Source organism: Panthera onca, chromosome D2, assembly GCF_046562875.1.
Source record: "Panthera onca isolate mPanOnc1 chromosome D2, mPanOnc1 haplotype 2, whole genome shotgun sequence".
Classification (NCBI taxonomy): domain Eukaryota; kingdom Metazoa; phylum Chordata; class Mammalia; order Carnivora; family Felidae; genus Panthera; species Panthera onca.
In genome coordinates, this window is record NC_138349.1 from 11732611 (window position 1) to 11750758 (window position 18148).

At 40.8% G+C, this 18148-nt stretch overlaps 1 protein-coding gene across 4 annotated transcripts in view; it reads right to left on the bottom strand.

The window, feature by feature from the left end:
* Positions 1–18148, bottom strand: part of SEC23IP (SEC23 interacting protein) — a 42138-nt gene that overhangs the window by 11700 nt on the left and 12290 nt on the right. For all 4 annotated transcript variants that reach the window (XM_078434882.2, XM_078434881.1, XM_078434880.2 and 1 more), the window contains exons 6-13: positions 17179–17299; positions 15570–15659; positions 13935–14076; positions 12343–12551; positions 11646–11764; positions 10962–11114; positions 9582–9677; positions 4922–5119 (exon numbers count right to left, since the gene is read on the bottom strand). In XM_078434882.2, coding sequence (XP_078291008.1) covers positions 4922–5119; positions 9582–9677; positions 10962–11114; positions 11646–11764; positions 12343–12551; positions 13935–14076; positions 15570–15659; positions 17179–17299 — 1128 coding nt within the window. The remainder of the gene's footprint in view (positions 1–4921; positions 5120–9581; positions 9678–10961; positions 11115–11645; positions 11765–12342; positions 12552–13934; positions 14077–15569; positions 15660–17178; positions 17300–18148) is intronic.

Here is an 18148-nt window from a genome sequence, read left to right on the forward strand (position 1 = left end):
AGTACACAGTAAGCATTACATTTACTTTGGTTATAAATTACCCTTAAAACTGCAGACTCTAGCTTCAAACTGCCTGGGTTTGAATCCTGGCTCCACGCCTCACTATGTGACCTTGGGCAAGTTTCTTAACCTCTCTTGCCTTAGCCTGTTTCCTCGCCTATAAAATGGGGATCATAACAATGCCAAACTCATAATGGGGTTAAAAAATCAAGAACCTAATCCACATGAAGTGCTAAGCACAGGGCCTGGCGTTCGCCAACTGCTACTTCTATTCTGGCTACCACCTTCGTTTGTTCAAGCAAGTTGCTTTCCATTAGGAAAACGATGTGCCCCCAAAGAGCTGTTTTGGGACAGCTTGCATGTAGTGTCGCAGCCCGCTGAGAACTGTCGAGATTAAGAAAAAGCACCTACATTGGTGCCACTCTACAGTTTACAAAGCTCTTCTGTTTGCTGCTCAGTGGCAGGATACAGGCCTTTGTCACCCGAGTACCCTGAGAAGGAAGAACAATCCCCACGTGCACGACAGAGGCCCACTGAAAGGGATGTAGGCAAGATGATCATGTCACCCCTTGGATGAAGATGTCACTTCTCGGATGAAGACGGTTAAGCTCAGACAGGTGGCACCACTCACCCGAGAACACTCAGCCAGGGTGGCAGAACGAGGACTTCTCATTCCCACTCCGATGCACCCTCGACTACACTAGGCTGCCCCTTCCAACAAAGTGTGGACTGCACACGCCTTGGCTTGTCCTTATATGTGCAAATTCAATGGTTTCTGCTACTGATGAGGGCCACACAGGATGTGCTCCCAAGATTACCCACTTCCCCCAGCTCCAGACAAGAAAAAAAGAAGAAAATCCAAAGTTAAAAGGAAAAATACCAACCAGAGAAGGTTTTTACCACACAGATGACAAAGACCAAATACCCTTAATATACAGAAACTCTTCGATATCTGTGAAGGGAAAAAGAACTCAGCAGGAAAGTAGGTAAAATCAGCACTTCTACAAAGAAATCATGCCAAACAGACCTACGAGCCAACAGCTAACTTGTCTAGTGCTCAGAAACACAGCGAGGCGCCATTGTCCCCACAAGGTTATCAGATCAATGAAATACTAGAAAGAAAGTAAAAGTCCTCTGTTTTCACGATAAAGTTATTTCTTCAGAAGAAAGAGACCAAAGTGACAGCACTGACTATCCGTAAAGGAGCCATGTGTAAAGGGTAGCACCAGTGTCAGTGAGGAGACCGGACAGGGGTCAATGCTATAAACTGCTAGCCAGAGTACAAACCAGCACAGCCTTTTCAGGGGCAAGTAGACAGAACTACCAGAATTTTGTGTGTACGTTCTTGGGCCCAGCTATCCCACTTGTACTTATTTAGCTAAAGGAAATAACGAAGAACGTGCACAGAAAATTGGTTTAAAAGTGTTTATCACTGGGTGGCTCAGTCAATTAAGCATCTGACTTCGACTCAGGTTATGATCTCAAGGTTGGTGAGTTCGAGCCCTGCATGGGGCTCGCTGCCATCAGCATGGAGCCCGCTTCGGATCCTCTGTCTCCCTCTCTCTCTGTCTCTCCCAGGCTCACTCTCCCTCTCTCAAAAATAAATATTAAAAAAAAAAAAAAAAAAAAGTGTTCATCACCGGATTACTTAAAAAGGTGGAAAACCAGAAACTGCCTACATGTCCGATGTTACGGGTGAACTGTGTCCCCCACAAGATACATAGCACTTCCTCAGACCTTATTTGGAAATAGGGTCTTTGCAGCGGTAATCAAGTTATAATAAGGTACTCAGGTGGGCCCTAATCCAACATGATTGGTGTTACTATAAAAAGGGGAAATCTGGACAAAGAGACAGACACATAGAGGATGCAGACACAGGAGGAGCCATGTGAAAACAGACGCCTGGAGAGCTACATCTATAAGCTCAGGAGCCCCTGGAGGGCCGCCAGAAGCTGGATGAGGCAGGAAGCGTTCTTCCCCGCAGGTTTCAAAGAGAGCGTGTCCTACTGACACCTCGCTAGACTTCCAGCCTCTAGAACTGAGACAATAAGTTTCCGTTGTTTAAAGCCACCCAGCGTGCGATAGATACTTTGTTACGGCGGCCCGAGCAAGCTAATACATCCGGTAACAAGTAAGTGACAAAATAAATCATTATCTTTCCAAACAGTAATACAAGGCAGTCATTAAAAATGACAGAAATATTTAGACATGGGAATATATTCATAATATAGTGTTTGAAAATAGCAGTAGAATGTTTTGGTAAAACACTATGTAGTATTTCCCCATTTTTATTAAAGCATATATATATATATATATAAATATATGCTTAAATAAAAGTCTAGAAGGGCTTGTTCAAACACTTCTCAGTGGTTAGTTCTGGCTAAGGAGAATATGATGTTATTTCTTTTCTCTTGCTTAAGCAGAGTTTCTTGGCTTTCCGGCAACAAGCCTGCACACAGGCTATTGTCCACACTGCCCCATAGGCCTTTGGGTAACAGACCCTACTTGCCCACATTGGCCCACCCCCCACAGAGGTGGCATGTGACTTGGGCTGGGTGATATCAACTTGTGCCCCATTCCCCAGGCAATATGAATTGGCCAAAATGGACTTATAACCCAAACTAGGTCAAGTAAATTTTCCTAACTGGACCAACCAGGGGAGATTCCTTTTCCTCTGTGGTCATAAAGCTATAAGGAAAGGAACATACAGTCAATGACACCCATGAGCCCAGGTTCATGGAGAAGGCCAACTACCAGAGAAGGGCATGCAGTGAGAGTGTCCTGGTCACAGGGAGTCCCTGGTTCCACAAATCTTCTATGCTCTGATCCTTCACAGTTAAATGAGGAAATACCTGCCCTTCATTTGCTAAAGTATGCTCAAGTTTGCTCATGTTTAAAAAGAAAGACATTTTAGAGGCGCATGGGTGGCTCAGTAGGTTAAGCATCCGACTCTCGATTTCCTCAGGTCATGATATCACGGCTCATGGGTTCGAGCCCCCACATCAGGCTCCACGCTGACAGTGCAAAGCCTGCTTAGGATTCTCTCTCTCATTCTCTCTGACCCTCCCGCATTCTCGCTCTCAAAATAAATAAATAAACTTAAAAAATAATAATAAAGGGTTCCTGGGTGGTTCAGTCAGTTAAGTGTCCAACTTTGGCTCAGGTCATGATCTCACAGTTTCTTGAGTTCAAGCCCCACGTTGGGCTCCACGCTAATAGTGTGGAGCCTGCTTGAGGTTCTCTGTCTCCTTCTCTCTCTCTGCCCCTTCCCCATGTGAACTATCTCTCTCAAAGTAAATGAATAAACATAGGACACCTGGGTGGCTCAGTCGGTTAAGCATCCAACTTCGGCTCAGGTCATGCTCTCACAGCTTATGGGTTCGAGCCCCATGTCAGGCTCTGTGCTGACAGCTCAGAGCCTGGAGCCTGCTTGGGATTCTGTGTCTTTCTCTCTGCCCCTCCCTCGCTCATGTTCTGTCTCTCTCTGACTCTCAAAAATAAATAATAATAAATAAACTTAGTAATAAATAAAAAGAAACACATTTTAAAAAATGCAATCTTTATCAGTGAATTGGGTTAAAAGCTTGAATAGACTGTAATAAACACCTTGTTCCATTTTCTGCCTTCTTTAAATCAGTCATGAATTCCTTTATGATAAGGAACCTTAGAGACCCAACTATAAATACACTCAAAAATACAATGTCTATAAAGATTTTAATACTCCCAAGCCACTGAGATACAAGTATAGTAAAGTATACTATTAAATGAAGCACCACTGACTCCTTGGTTTTTATAGAAATTTTCTGGAAAAAAAAAAAAAGAAATTTTTTCTCCAAGGGAAGAATTGTGAATACTAAAAACTGTAAGTCAGGTGAATGCAGCAAGTTTCTCTCACAGGAATCTAAGGATATATTAGTCTCCCCTCATCCAAGGGGATACACTCCAAGACCCCCAGTGGATGCCTGAAACCTCAGAAAATCTGGTATACTATACACCACGTCTTTGCCTACACATACATACCTACGACAGTTTAATTTATAAATTAGGTACAGTAAGACATTAACCACAATGACAATAAGACAGAACAACTGCAACAATATACTATAATAAAAGTCATGTGAACGTAGTGTGTCTCTTTTGAAATATCTTCTTGCACTGCACTCAGCCTCTTCTTGTGATGATGTGAGATGATAAAAGGTCTACGTGATGAGATGAGGTGGGGGGAATGACGTAGGCATGTGACGTAATGTTAGGCTACTGCTGACCCTCTGACCATGTATGTCAGAAGGAGGATCGTCTGCTTCCAGGTCACGGTCGACCTGGAGTCACTGAAAACTGCAGGTAACTGGCGTCTACTGTGTTCAGAACATAATTTTCTTTCTAAGTACTGCCACTCTGTTGCTGATGCCTATGAGAGACTAATACTATAAAACATAAAGCACTGCTACAAAATAATGGGAAAAACTGAAATGAAAACAATTTCAAAAGTAGTAACATTCAGCACACAATCCCTTATTTGGAACATTTCCATGAAAGAAGCATACAATCCTACTGAATGCAAATCAGTTTTCTCCATCGCCCCCCATAAATGTTGAATTTTTAAAGAATTTAAAGCCAACTCGGGGCGCCTGGGTGGCTCAGTCGGTTAAGCGTCCAACTTCGGCTCAGATCATGATCTCGCGGTCCGTGAGTTCGAGCCCCACGTCGGGCTCTGTGTGACAGCTCAGAGCCTGGAGTCTGTTTCAGATTCTGTGTCTCCCTCTCTCTGACCCTCCCCTGTTCATGCTCTGTCTCTCCCCATCTCAAAAATAAATAAAACGTTAAAAAAAAAAAATTAAAAAAGAATTTAAAGCCAACTCAAATAAAAAAGATACACGATTCCAATATAAAATTTGCAGCCCTAATCAACATATAAACTTACCTGTCCAGTGCCAACTTCAAAAGACTCATAATCAACATGCACAGAAGACACATAAGCACCAACTGGAAGTTTCCTCTTGGACTCATTAGATTCTGAGGGGAGAGAAGCCATCTCTTTAGCTTTCTGAGCACTTTCCTCTTGCCCTTTTGTCGAAGCAGCCATCACTGCCTTCTTTTCTGATGCTGCTTTTTTCTGTTCCTGTGAAACACCAACAATTCATAACATAACCTTGAGGAAAAGTTCAGTTAATCAGCTATCGCTATGGAACACGTTATGTTGATGGTAAGGAATCCTCAGTCATTTCTTAGGCAGTGTGGTGATTAGAGAAATGTCCTTTTTAGAGACACACACTAAATATTTAGGGAAGAAACACCAGGATTTCTACAATTTACTTTAAAATTCTTAAGAAAAAAGGGGCGCCTGGGTGGCTCAGTTGGTTGAGCATCCGACTTTGGCTCAGGTCATGATCTCACAGTTCATGAGTTCGAGCCCTGCATCGGCTCTGTGCTGACAGCTCAGAGCCTGAAGCCTACTTCAGATTCTGTGTCTCCCTCTCTCTGCCCCTTCCCTACTTACTTTCTCTCTCTCTCTCTCTCTCTCTCTCTCTCCCCCAAAAATAAATAAACATAAATAAATAAAATGCTTAAGAAAAAAATGACTAAGAGACTAAGAAAAACAGCAAAACAGCAACAGTTAAATCTAAATACTGGCTATCATTATACTATTCACTCTACTTTTCTTTTTTTTTTTTTTTAATATATGAAATTTATTGTCAAATTGGTTTCCATACAACACCCAGTGCTTATCCCAAAAGATGCCCTCCTCAATGCCCATCACCCACCCTCCCCTTCCTCCCACCCCCCATCAACCCTCAGTTTGTTCTCAGTTTTTAAGAGTCTCTTATGCTTTGGCTCTCTCCCACGCTAACCTCTTGTTTTTTTTTTTCCTTCCCCTCCCCCATGGGTTTCTGTTAAGCTTCTCAGGATCCACACAATCACTCTACTTTTCCATAGAACTTAGATTTTTAATAAAAAATGCCAACTTCTTCCTTTATGGTCTCAACTTTAGACAGATTAAAGTACCATATAATTGTAAAATACATAGTTCCCATAAAGATATGAATTTGGGGAGAAATTTCTTCATTCAACATGTTTACACCCATCATGTCTACATGGAGCCACTGACCAATTTTCCTCAAAACCATTTTGGGAAGAATGGACGAGCACCCTACAGCTAGAGTCACACGATGGAAAAACTACTCAGAGATAAAAAGGAATGAACTGCAAATGTTGCAACAACTGGATGAATCTGAAAAACATGATTGTGAGTAAAAGAAGCCAGATACAAGAATATATGATGCTGATTCCATTTATGTGAACTTGAAGAGCCAGCAAAACTCCACAATGATGGAAACCGAAGTAGTAATCATATGGCAGGAGGACTGGACTACAAAGAAGCATGAGAGAATTATCTGATGGCAGAAATGTTCTAACTCCCATCTTAGGTGGTGATTACACAGGTGCAAAAACGCTCAAAACTTCTGCGCTGAACAGAAGACCCACGTATTTCCATGAGTAAGGAAGTAACCAAAGCGTTAGGAGCCTCTGTGGAACAGGTGTGCCTCTGCAGTAATGAGATCAAGTCCACTCACACTGGTTTGTGAGCGCAGCCTGACACAGCAGCCCGACAGAGTCAGAGGAACGTGAGCAGCTGCCACGGGTGGACTGGCCTGTTCACCACAAGCCCACATCTCAGCGGCCCTCGCTCGCCAGGCCGCGCATGACTGCCTAAGTCTCTGCTTAAAAGGGCGCCTCAACAAAACAGCTGGCCAACCGATCTTGTCTATTAAGGACTTCCAAACACCAGGAAATCGGGAATCAAGTCTAATTGGTTAATTCTTTTTTTTTTTTTTTTTTTTAACATTTATTTTTGAGACAGAGAGAGACACAGCATGAACAGGGGAGGGGCAGAGAGAGAGGGGAACACAGAATCGGAAGCAGGCTCCAGGCTCTGAGCCATCAGCCCAGAGCCCGACGCGGGGCTCGAACTCGCGGACCGCGAGACCGTGACCTGAGCCGAAGTCGGATGCTTAACCGACTGAGCCACCCAGGCGCCCCACTAATTGGTTAATTCTTTAGCAAAAAGAGAATACAGAACTCTCTGCCAGCCTTCTTTTCCACTTCCCAACACACCCCCATCATCTCTCACTGAGTCACTGAATAATCACAATGACTGCTCTGAGATGTGTAACAGCCCCTCACTGCCCCACTGCCCGACAGCAGGGGTTCGCGAACCGCGTCCCCTCAGAAACTGGAGCAAGAGGTTTACGGGGGCTATATGAAACTATGGCCCAATTCACACACACAAAAATTTTTTTAATGAAGTCAATCCCATTTAAAAATGGGCAGCGGATTTAAATAGACATTTTCCCCTAGAAGACACACATACACATGGCAAACAGGTACACGAAAACATGTTCCACATCACTCATCATCAGGGGAATGCAAATCCAACGCACAATGAGGCATCACCTAACAACTGTTAGAATGGCTATCGTCAACAACGGCAAGAGATAACTAGTGTTGGAAATAACGTGGAGAAAAGGGAAAGCTTGTGCACTGTTCGTGGCAATGCTACCTGGCGTAGCCACTACAGAAAACAGTATGGAAGTTCCCACCAAAATTAAAAGTAGATATACTATAGGATCTCTAGAGGGATAACCAAATCAAACAAAATCACGGTCTCGAAAAGACATCTTCTACCCCCATGTTCATTACAGCATTTTTTACACAACAGCCAATATATGAAAGCAACCTAAGTGTCCACTGATGGATGAATGAATAATGTTTTGGTGGGTGTGTGTATAAATCTGTGTGTGTGTGTGTGTGTGTCTGTGCGTGTGTATATACACGTAGGAATAGTATCTATCAACAAAAAAGAAAGGAATCTTACCACTTGCAACATGGATGGACCTTGAGGGCATTATGACAGGTGAAATAAGAAAGAGAAACACAAATGCTATATGATCTCACTTAAGTGTGGAATCTAAAAATCAACAAACTTATAGAACTTGAGAACCATTTGGTGTAGCCAGAGATAACAGCTGGAGGGTACGAGAAATGGGTAAAGGGGGTTAAAAAGTACAATCTTCCAGGTATAGCATTTAAAAAAACCTTTTTAACCAAGCTGATAATAGAATTGTTTCAATTTTAAGCTGACCTCCAATTTTTTTTCCTTTAGCCCTCCATATCAGCCAGTAGGCCCTAGCCAATAGCAAAAGAAAGCAAATGTTAATGGCAAAACCAGGAAGGAATCAAAATGTTAAAAACTCATTTATCACAGACACATTGCTCATGGCTGAAATTTTATAATGTGGTTTATGGTACATATTTTTTTTTTTTTTTAATTTTTTTTCAATGTTTTTTATTTATTTTTGGGACAGAGAGAGACAGAGCATGAAAGGGGGAGGGGCAGAGAGAGAGGGAGACACAGAATCGGAAACAGGCTCCAGGCTCTGAGCCATCAGCCCAGAGCCCGACGCGGGGCTCGAACTCACGGACCGCGAGATCGTGACCTGGCTGAAGTCGGAGGCTTAACCGACTGCGCCACCCAGGCGCCCCTGGTACATATTTTTAAATTTTAACATGTCTAAAATAAAAATTAAACTTCAGACTAAACAGATGATTTGATACTAAGTCGTAATTTGTGACAGAACTAATAAGCAGGAGAGTATTTCATGGTATTTCTTTAAAAGCACCATGACTTTTATGGCACCTAGGTGGCTCAGTTGGTTACACATCCAACTCTTGATTTTGGCTCAGGTCATGATCTCCTGGTTTTTGAGATCAAGCCCCGTGTCGGGCTCTGCATTGACAGCTTGGAGCCTGCTTAGGAGTCTCTCTCCCTCCCTCTCTGCCCCTCCCCCTGCTCACATACATATGCACTCTCCCTCTCTCTCAAAATCAATAAATAAACTTTAAAAAAAAAAAGTACCATGACTTTCATGGCCATAAAAACATGCTTGAGAACCACTCCCTTATAAAAGAAAATCCAAACTCCAACACCTGCCATTCCCGCCTCCAGGAACCTTTGTCCTACAGTATTCCCAATTCACCTGTTTCAGCCCCAGGAAAACACAAGCCCACTCCTGGAAAGCCATCTCCCCTAATCCTCTCTCTCCTTCAAGCTCAAGCATCGGCATTTAGAGGAGTCTTCTCTCCCCATTCCCAGCCCCTTCTCCCCAGGCCAGAAATACCACCCCTCCCCTGGCTGACAGCACAGACGACGCTCTGTTCCAGGACCGATGCATCATTTGTGGTCAAATCTCTGCCCCTAACTAGACCACATAACCTTGTTCGTCTCCAAATCCCAAATACCGAGCATGGTGCCTGACCCCAAAGATATTCGTAAGATGTCGAATAACTCAACTACACAAGCTAATCGTAACAAATCAGTTCTATGACTTTATAGTCCTATTGCGTATAAAGTGACGTATGTGAAGTTCCAAACACGGGACACAAATAGAAGGACCACAGAAATTCAAAAGATGGAAGGATCAACAGAGACCATGATAACAACAATAAAAATAACTTCCAAAATACAAAGGAGCTAGTCAAAGATGGGTTTGGGTTTCTATTTTTAGGGCAGAAATCAACTTTACCAGTTTAACCGCTTTCTGTTTTACAAAGTTAGCTATCTTCTTTCTGGGTCCAAGGGGTATGCCCATCTCCTTCAGGTCATCAACTGTGCACATAAGCTTTAAAAGGAAACAGATAAGCACATTAGTTAATTGGTCTAATGACAGATAAGCTGCAACCGAAATAAGGAAATGATAACAAGGACCCATATCACTGAAAGCAATCTAAGATCCAGTCGATTTTTTAAAAGTCCATTTGTTTTTAAATCATGGATTAATTTAGGTTGCAAAATCTGGGGCCTCCACATCTAAACCATTCTATTTATTTTTGGCTGAAAATACATGTGTGTTGTACAAAATTCAAAAGCTACAGTCGGGCAGACAATGAAGTCTCTCCCCTCCCCTCCTGTCCTCACCACCCCTCTCAGGAGCCACTGCTGACAAGCTGCTCTCCTTCCAGAGACACCTTCTGTATATACAACACCTATGTGGTTTTCCTTGTATGTGTAGCCTGCTATACAAACAGGACTAAACTGTGCGCTTCTCTCATAACATACCTTAGGAATCACTTCACACCAGTATTTCTGACACCACCTTATTTATTCACAGCTGCAGGTATTCCATTGTGTGCATGCACCATTAATTATTTCACTGGTGCCCTACTGGTGGACATGGAAGGTGTTTCTGAGGTTTTGCTATTATAAACAGTGCTGCAGTGAATACCCTTGTAGAAATTCTCGTGTAGGGGCGCCTGGGTGGCTCAGTCGGTTACGTGTCCAACTTCAGCTCAGATCATGATCTCACCATTCGTCAGTTCGAGCCCCAAGCCCCACATCGGGCTCTGTGCTGACAGCCCAGAGCCTGGAGCCTGCTTCCGATTCTGTGTCTCCCACTCTCTCTCTGTCCCTCCCCTGCTTATGATCTTTCAAAAATAAACGTTAAAAAAAAAAAAAACTATTTTATATATATATATATATATAATAGTTTTTTTTTTAAATTCTTCTGTAAACACTTTTTTTTTTTCCTTCACCTATCTTCCTACTGTGTTGATGGGCTTTGTGGAACTATTTTGTATGAGCTTTGAATAATAAGGAAATAAACTCTTTGCCCAGAAAGGATGTTCCAAATATTCTTCTTAATCTATTGCTGGCCGTTAGATGTTGTTTAGGGCATCTCCTGCTATGCAATTTTTCTCTTATGGCTTCTGGGTTTTGTGTCCTACTTAGAAGCATTCCCAGATTATACTAAAAAACAAAACTCCTGCCTTCCATTTTTTAAACATGTAAGTTTCTGCATTATCTGAAATGTATTATGATGTAAGAATGTTCAAACCATTCTTAATGTTTGATCTTACATACAGGAAAAACAATTTTAAACAGAAACGAACGAAACTATCATCGGTACCAGAGATTCCATGTCAATCTTTTCCTTTTCAAAAGTGCTAACATATTCAGAGAGGCTAAGTGCTTCCAGAGTTTCTTGCAAACTTAGGACTTCTTCATTTTCAACATCAAGGTCACAAGACTCATCCAAAGTCAGCTTTGACTCTTCAGGCATCTCAAAAAAAAAAAAAAGTCAAGGGAACATTACAAAGCTCAGAAAAACTTCCACAAAATGTCTCCTGACCTACAGAAAATCTTAAACAATTTTGCTCCACAAAGAAATCCATTTTAGGTAATTTATCATCCAAAGTTTGAATATTCTGAAAAAGAATATAAATTTAATAAATCATTCTCACTCCTGTTTTCTACAGTAATTTGCTTAACATTTTTTAAAATCCTAAACTTTCTCTCACATTTAAATTTATGATCCAGAAGAAAGAAAAGTGAGAAACTCCAACAAGCTACATGATCCTATCATACCTATAAACCTCAGGATAATTTGATTTATAAAAACATTTCAGGAGCACCTGGCTGGCTCAGTCAGAAGACTATGACTCTTGATTTCAGGATTGCGAGTTCAAGCCCCACGGTGGGTGTAGAGATTGCTTAAATAAATAAACTTTAAAAAAATTTTTTTCTGGGAAAGTTCAGACTTTAATAAACTCTTCAGCTTCACTTCTAAATCTGAATGTTAATCAGGCCATACCTGCTTTTCCTGAAAATGTGGCTGCTTCACAACTCCATTAGCAACAGCAAAAGGCCCAGGAGACTTTGACAAATTCAAATCTTTTTGATTAGATAGGATGTCAAATAATATTAAAGAACCTAGAAAAAAAATTGCGTTTTGCTTTATAATGTACTAATAATTTTGTAACACTAATTATCATTTTTTTTTACAAAGTCCCTAGGCAGAAGTCATACAAAAGTTAAATGTCATTCAAGATCTGATCATCAATATCATTGTTTTACCACATAGCAAAATAAACTAAAATACAAAGCATTCCTAGGTAATTGAAAAGCAAAAGCAGAATCTAACTAGACTCACCGCATTCATGTCTGCCCTTTATAAAACTTAAAACCTGGGGCACCTGGGTGGCTCAATCGATTGAGCATCTGACTTTGGCTCAGATCACAACCTAATGGTTCGTGGGTTTGAGCCTCACGTTGGGTTCTGTGCGGACAGCTCAGGGCCTGTAGCCTGCTTCGGATTCTGTGTCTCCCACTGTCTCTGTTCCTGCCCCACTCACACTCCGTCTCTCTCTCAAAAATAGACATTAAAAAAAGAATTAAAAAAAAATTAAAACCTGTAATTCTAAATCTCACACTAACATTGTCACCCTCTCTAAAAGCAGTGAGGACTCAACAAAAATCATGTTTAAAATGTGGATATTTGACAGTTTTACCTAAACTGTGACCAGCAACAGAGACTCCTCCTTTAAAGTCTGGATTCCGACTCATAAAAAGTGCATGTAGACGGTTGATCTCCATGCTCACTTTTTCCACAATCGTCTGACAGTAGGTGGGGCTATTGTAAAATAAAATATCTAGCAAGGTTTCATTGGTAAAGTGACGAAACCGACCAATACTTGGTAAGGTGATTTTCTTAATATTCCTGTTTAAAGAGAAGAAAAAGTATATTCAGTCAGTAGCCACCTTAAACCTATAGATTTTTTAAAGTTTAGATCCTGATTTCTAAATACACAATGAGTAAAGGAATCCCATAGGCTAATTATGAGCTGATTCTGTAGACAGTTATTATAAATGAATCAAGATAAAGCAAAAATTATGTGTGCCTATAGCTATACTATGACTTTGGGGCTTCATGAAGAGTTATTACATAAAAGAACGCCTACGTAAAAACTTAAATTTTATTTTTAAAGATGAAAGGCTACTCTTCCATTTTTCTTCCAATTAAGTGGAAATGAGGACACCTGACAAAAACTGCAGCAGAAAGGACAACAGGGAATATAACGAAGAATCAGAAAGCAGCTTCATGCACTGAAAAATCTTTCCTGATTTGAGAATGGAGGTAGCCAAGTTCATGAACATCCACATGGAGAGAAAACACCCTCATAATAGGGCCTGCCTGGAATAACATATGGAATAACACAGAATGCCGTTTGTAGAATTAGTTTTATTAAACTACGTGCCTTGAAACATTATGATGTTCACTAAAACCCAGACATGTTATTAGCCCTGTGCCCCAGCAGAAATGTTTACCTCAATCTGTGTTTCTCAACTGGGAGCACTCAAAACTCAGTGGGACACTAACTTGTCGTAGTGCCTACAGAGTGCTGCTGGTCTTTAACAACGACTGGAGATGTCTTTGGCTGTTATGGGTTCGAGGCCAGAGGAGGGGGTGCGTGCTGTTGTTGTCTAGTGGGTAGAGGCCAGGATGTTCCTAAATGTCCTACAACATACAGGACAGCACCCTGTCTCAACTACTACAGGTGAGAATAGTATTCTAAAACTGGCTTAAATTCCTTAGATTCTCAGGGCACCTGGGTGGCTCAGTCAGTCGGGTGTCTGACTTCGGCTCAGGTCATGATCTCACATCTCATGGGTTCGAGCCCCACGTCAGGCTCTGTGCTGACAGGCTCTGTGCTGACTCGGAGCCTGGAGCATGCTTCGGATTCTATGTCCCCTCACTCTCTGCCCCTCCCCCGCCTCATGCTCGGTCTCTCTCTCTCTCTCTCTCTCTCTCTCATAAACATTAAAAAAAAAATTCCTTAGAGTCTCTTATTTATAATAGGAACACATACATATGCCTACACACATGTGCAAAAACACACATGTAAACACACACAGATAAGTAGCATATAAACATTAACAGCCAGTATTTAAATCGTATGTCAGGGCAACTAGAACATTTAAATAAAGGACTGTATTTGTTGAATATATCTGTTGAAGCTACAACAAACTATTTTATATTATGGTTTAAATCTTGAATCTAAGTGTGACTAATCCGAATGACAAGTTATCAAAGTCCACAAACCTGTCAACACCTGTGGCGTCCCCACCCAAGGAACTGTGCCAATGAACAGGAAGAAACTCCACTCTGCTTACTTTCCGATCGTCTAAAGATTTCTTGAAATGTGTCTGCAGCAATTTCAGAGAAACCACCCGAAAATCATCCACTTAAAAAAAAAAAAAAAATTCAGGAAGACAAATTAAATAGGTTAAATTTTCCCAGCTTGACAGGTAGTTAGCAATTCCCATTAACTATGCCAGTATGCTTTATAACAAACTTCTTAAGAAAAAAAAATAAGAATGACAAAATCAGTCCAATAAAGAAAAAACCCAACTTTTAGGAAGCTCTTTTCAACTTGTCAATAGTTTAGAGGAATATGTAAATGAATTAACTTAACTACCACTTCTGGAAGGCAGCATGGCACTGTGGGTACAGACTCTGGAATCAAACTACCTGCCACTGGACCCCTGCCCAAGAACCCACAGACCACGAAAGCAGAAAAGCTAACTTGCGCTTACAGGCCTCAGTGCCGCACCTACCGGTGCAGAGGACAGACACCCCCAGGGTTTATTGGGAGAGGTAAGTAAAATTGACAAACGCAAAATGCCTGGCACAAACCAAGTATTGAATAAATACGAACTATTATACAAATATAAAAACAAAACTTCAAAAATGTAAGTAAACAGGCAGATTCACTGTTCCATTAAACAACTTCTTTCAACTAATTCACTTTAAATTTAAAGCTCAAAGCATAGGTATTCCCAGTTGCTAGAGGTGCTTAGGCAGAGGGTGTCTGTCAGGAAAGGCTAAATCATTTCAAAGATCTACCTAATTCTAATTATTCTAATTCTTCACATTCTAGGATTTTATGAGTTACACGTATCATAAGAGCAAATCAAGTACAAATTATTTCCCAGTGACCATTTAAAAATCTCCCCTTATTGGGGCGCCTGGGTGGCGCAGTCGGTTAAGCGTCCGACTTCAGCCAGGTCACCATCTCGCGGTCCGTGAGTTCGAGCCCCGCGTCAGGCTCTGGGCTGATGGCTCGGAGCCTGGAGCCTGTTTCCGATTCTGTGTCTCCCTCTCTCTCTGCCCCTCCCCCGTTCATGCTCTGTCTCTCTCTGTCCCAAAAATAAATAAAAAACGTTGAAAAAAATCTCCCCTTACAGTTCCTCAGCCGGTAGTACACAGCTGGAAACTATCTTAAAAATGAACATTTAGGGGCACCTGGTGGCTCAGTCGGTTGGGCGACCGACTTTGGCTCAGGTCACGATCTCACGGCTCGGCTCGCGAGTTCAAGCCCCACGTTGGGCTCTGTGCTGACAGCTCAGAGCCTGGAGCCTGCTTCCGATTCTGTCTCCCTCTCTCTCTCTCTGCCCCTCCCCCACTCATGCTCTGTCTCTCTCTGTCTCAGAAATAAACATTTAAAAAAAAATTTATTTTTAATGAACATTTAGTTTTGAGTGAACAGCTCTATCTTAGAAAATATTTTGCCAGGTATTTTCTATTTGTTTTAACATAAGGGTGTCACCTTTTGAATGTCTCTGAATAATACCAGAAAATGATACTTGTTCCAGGAAAAAAAAAAAAAAAAATGAACATTTCAATGTTCTTCTGTTAGTTCTCAAGTCATCGCATGAAATAAAATGACTAACTTACCACATTCAATAATGCTTCTAAAGCGCAAGTCACACACAGGTCCAATGCCATGCACCATGAACACCAAATGGTCAACCCGAGGCATTTCTCCTACAAAAGAAATGCATACATGGCTATATACGTGCAACATTATAGATATCCCTTTTGTCACCACAAACTGGGCAAAGAACTGTAGGACCCTTCCATGCTAATAAGCTTTATTACTCTCTATGAGATGAGAAGAACAAAGCTCAAGGTCCACCTCGGTAAGTAACAGTGAACTAGACCAAGAAGTGGAGGAAGGTCACCCCTGATCCCAGAAGTTATGAGCATGTGATAATCATTAGTTTCGTGCCTACTGCATCTCCATAACCTTTGTGATTTCTTCAGGATTCCCCAGGAGACTACTAAGTCCCACATGGAAAAGCAACATGCCGATATAAAACTTTAAAATATTTCCCCCAGTGGGGCGCCTGGCTGGCTCAGCTGGAGGGGCATGCAACTCTTGATCTTAGGGTTGTGCTTTCAAGCCCCACACTGGGTATAGAGATTACTTAAATAAATAAATGTAATTAATTAAAATAAAGCATTTTCCCCAAATCCTTCCATTTCCCTATACAATATATATCCTGTATCGAGAGCATCTTCAAGATATATATAGGAAAATCAAGTTAAATCTATTATCTTACTCTGGCATATAGGAACATCTACAAGTTAAATTTACTATTTTACTCTGGTTATTTTGTTCAGATTCACAATGAGTACATTTATTTTATAATTTCATAAGACAATGAAACAAAAACGAAGTATGTAACTGTCAAAATAAAATGTGTATATTTTTTAATGTTTATTTTATTTTTGAGAGAGAAAACGCGCGTGCGCGTGCCAGTACAAGCAGGGGCGGGGCAGGGAGAGGGGGACAGGATCTGAAGCGGGCTCTGTACTGACAGCAGAGAGACCGATGCGGGGCTCAAACTCACCAACCACAAGATCATGACCTGAGCAGAAGTCAGACATTTAACCAACCGACCACCCAGGTGCCCCTGAAATGTGTCATTTTGAATGGTGCAACAGGAGAAACCAAAGCATATACACTGGAGCAGGGGTTGACCAAACAGGCCAAATCTTGCTCACTGCCTGTTCTTTACAAAGCTTTACTGGAACACAGCTATGCTCATTTGTTTATATACTATCTATGGATGCTTTCGCACTGCAATGGCAGAGTTGAGTAGATGCGACCAAGTCCATATGGCCTGAAATATTTACTATTTGCTCCTTAACAGAAAAAGTTTGCAAACTTGCACTGGAGTAATACAAGGTAGATAAGGCATAACCAAAAAAAAGCCCAAATGTATTGCCAAAAGCCTGGTTTCAACCAGCAAAATGTTTCTTCACAACAATACGTATTTTAGAATTTACATTACATGGTTTGTATATCTTCAACAGGATTCTCAACTTAAAAATTAAGAGAGAGAAAATAGGATAAAAAGAAAGATATGTGCCAACCTGGCTGATTTCTGCATGTTACAGCAGGTATTCCTAATAATTGCTCCCTTTTTCATCATTCTAAAAATGATGCTACAATAGAGGAGTCGAAAAAAGACCTTGGCCCTAAGCAAACTATACACACCATCAGGAATTTCGTCAAGGTTATCATCAATTCCACGCTTTACAACCCTGGGCCTTGTCTGTCCATCTTGTGTGGTTCCCCATTCATCTGGCACTGATGAAGGCTGGAACTGAACAATAACCTTCAAGACATGACAGAAGGATTATGACAGAGCTCACAACCAAGTGCATTTCCACTACAGGCTAAATAATTTATTTCAATACATACTAAACTACTTCATAGTATGAATAATTTATAAATCAAGTACTCGTATTGTTCTCCCAACACCAATTTTATAACAGTCCTGCTAGAGTTCATTAACCATTAAAACTAGGCAAATCAATACCATTACCTCCAATGCGTATACTGGAAAATACTACAACTAAATCAGAAGTAGTATACCTTGATTTTAAAAATGTAACGTAATAATCCAGGGTTATGCATAAGAAATTAAGGAAAAGTTACCTAGAAGAGAAGAATCTTTACCTAACAAAAATACTTAAGGCATAATCCTTTAAATAGCAAGATTCTCAATTAATTTACAAAGTTCAATTTCAATGCCAAAAACTGATATACCCACCACTTTTTAGGAAAACACATATCCTGTTAAACCAACTGTATTGAACTTAGTCCTATGTCACACAGAAAATTTTCTTCAAAAAAAATAAAGGATGCATGTAAGATGGTATGCAAAATGTTTGTGTTTGCATCAAAAACAAATGAAAAACAAAAGGTTAAGAGTAGTTACTAACAGGAGGAGAAAAAGGAAATGCAGAGTAAGAGGCTTTTATTCTTGATTTGATACCTTTTTATATTGTTTCAATTTTGTTGGCAAATGAATGTTTTTATTTTTATTTATTTCAGTATCAATAAGAACTACGGAAGTGATGAGATTAAAATTACTTTTGTTTTCTTTTATGCTTTTCTAAAATAAATAAATAAATAGCCTATGTTCTGAGAAACTATGGTATGCCAGGTACTATGCTAGAAA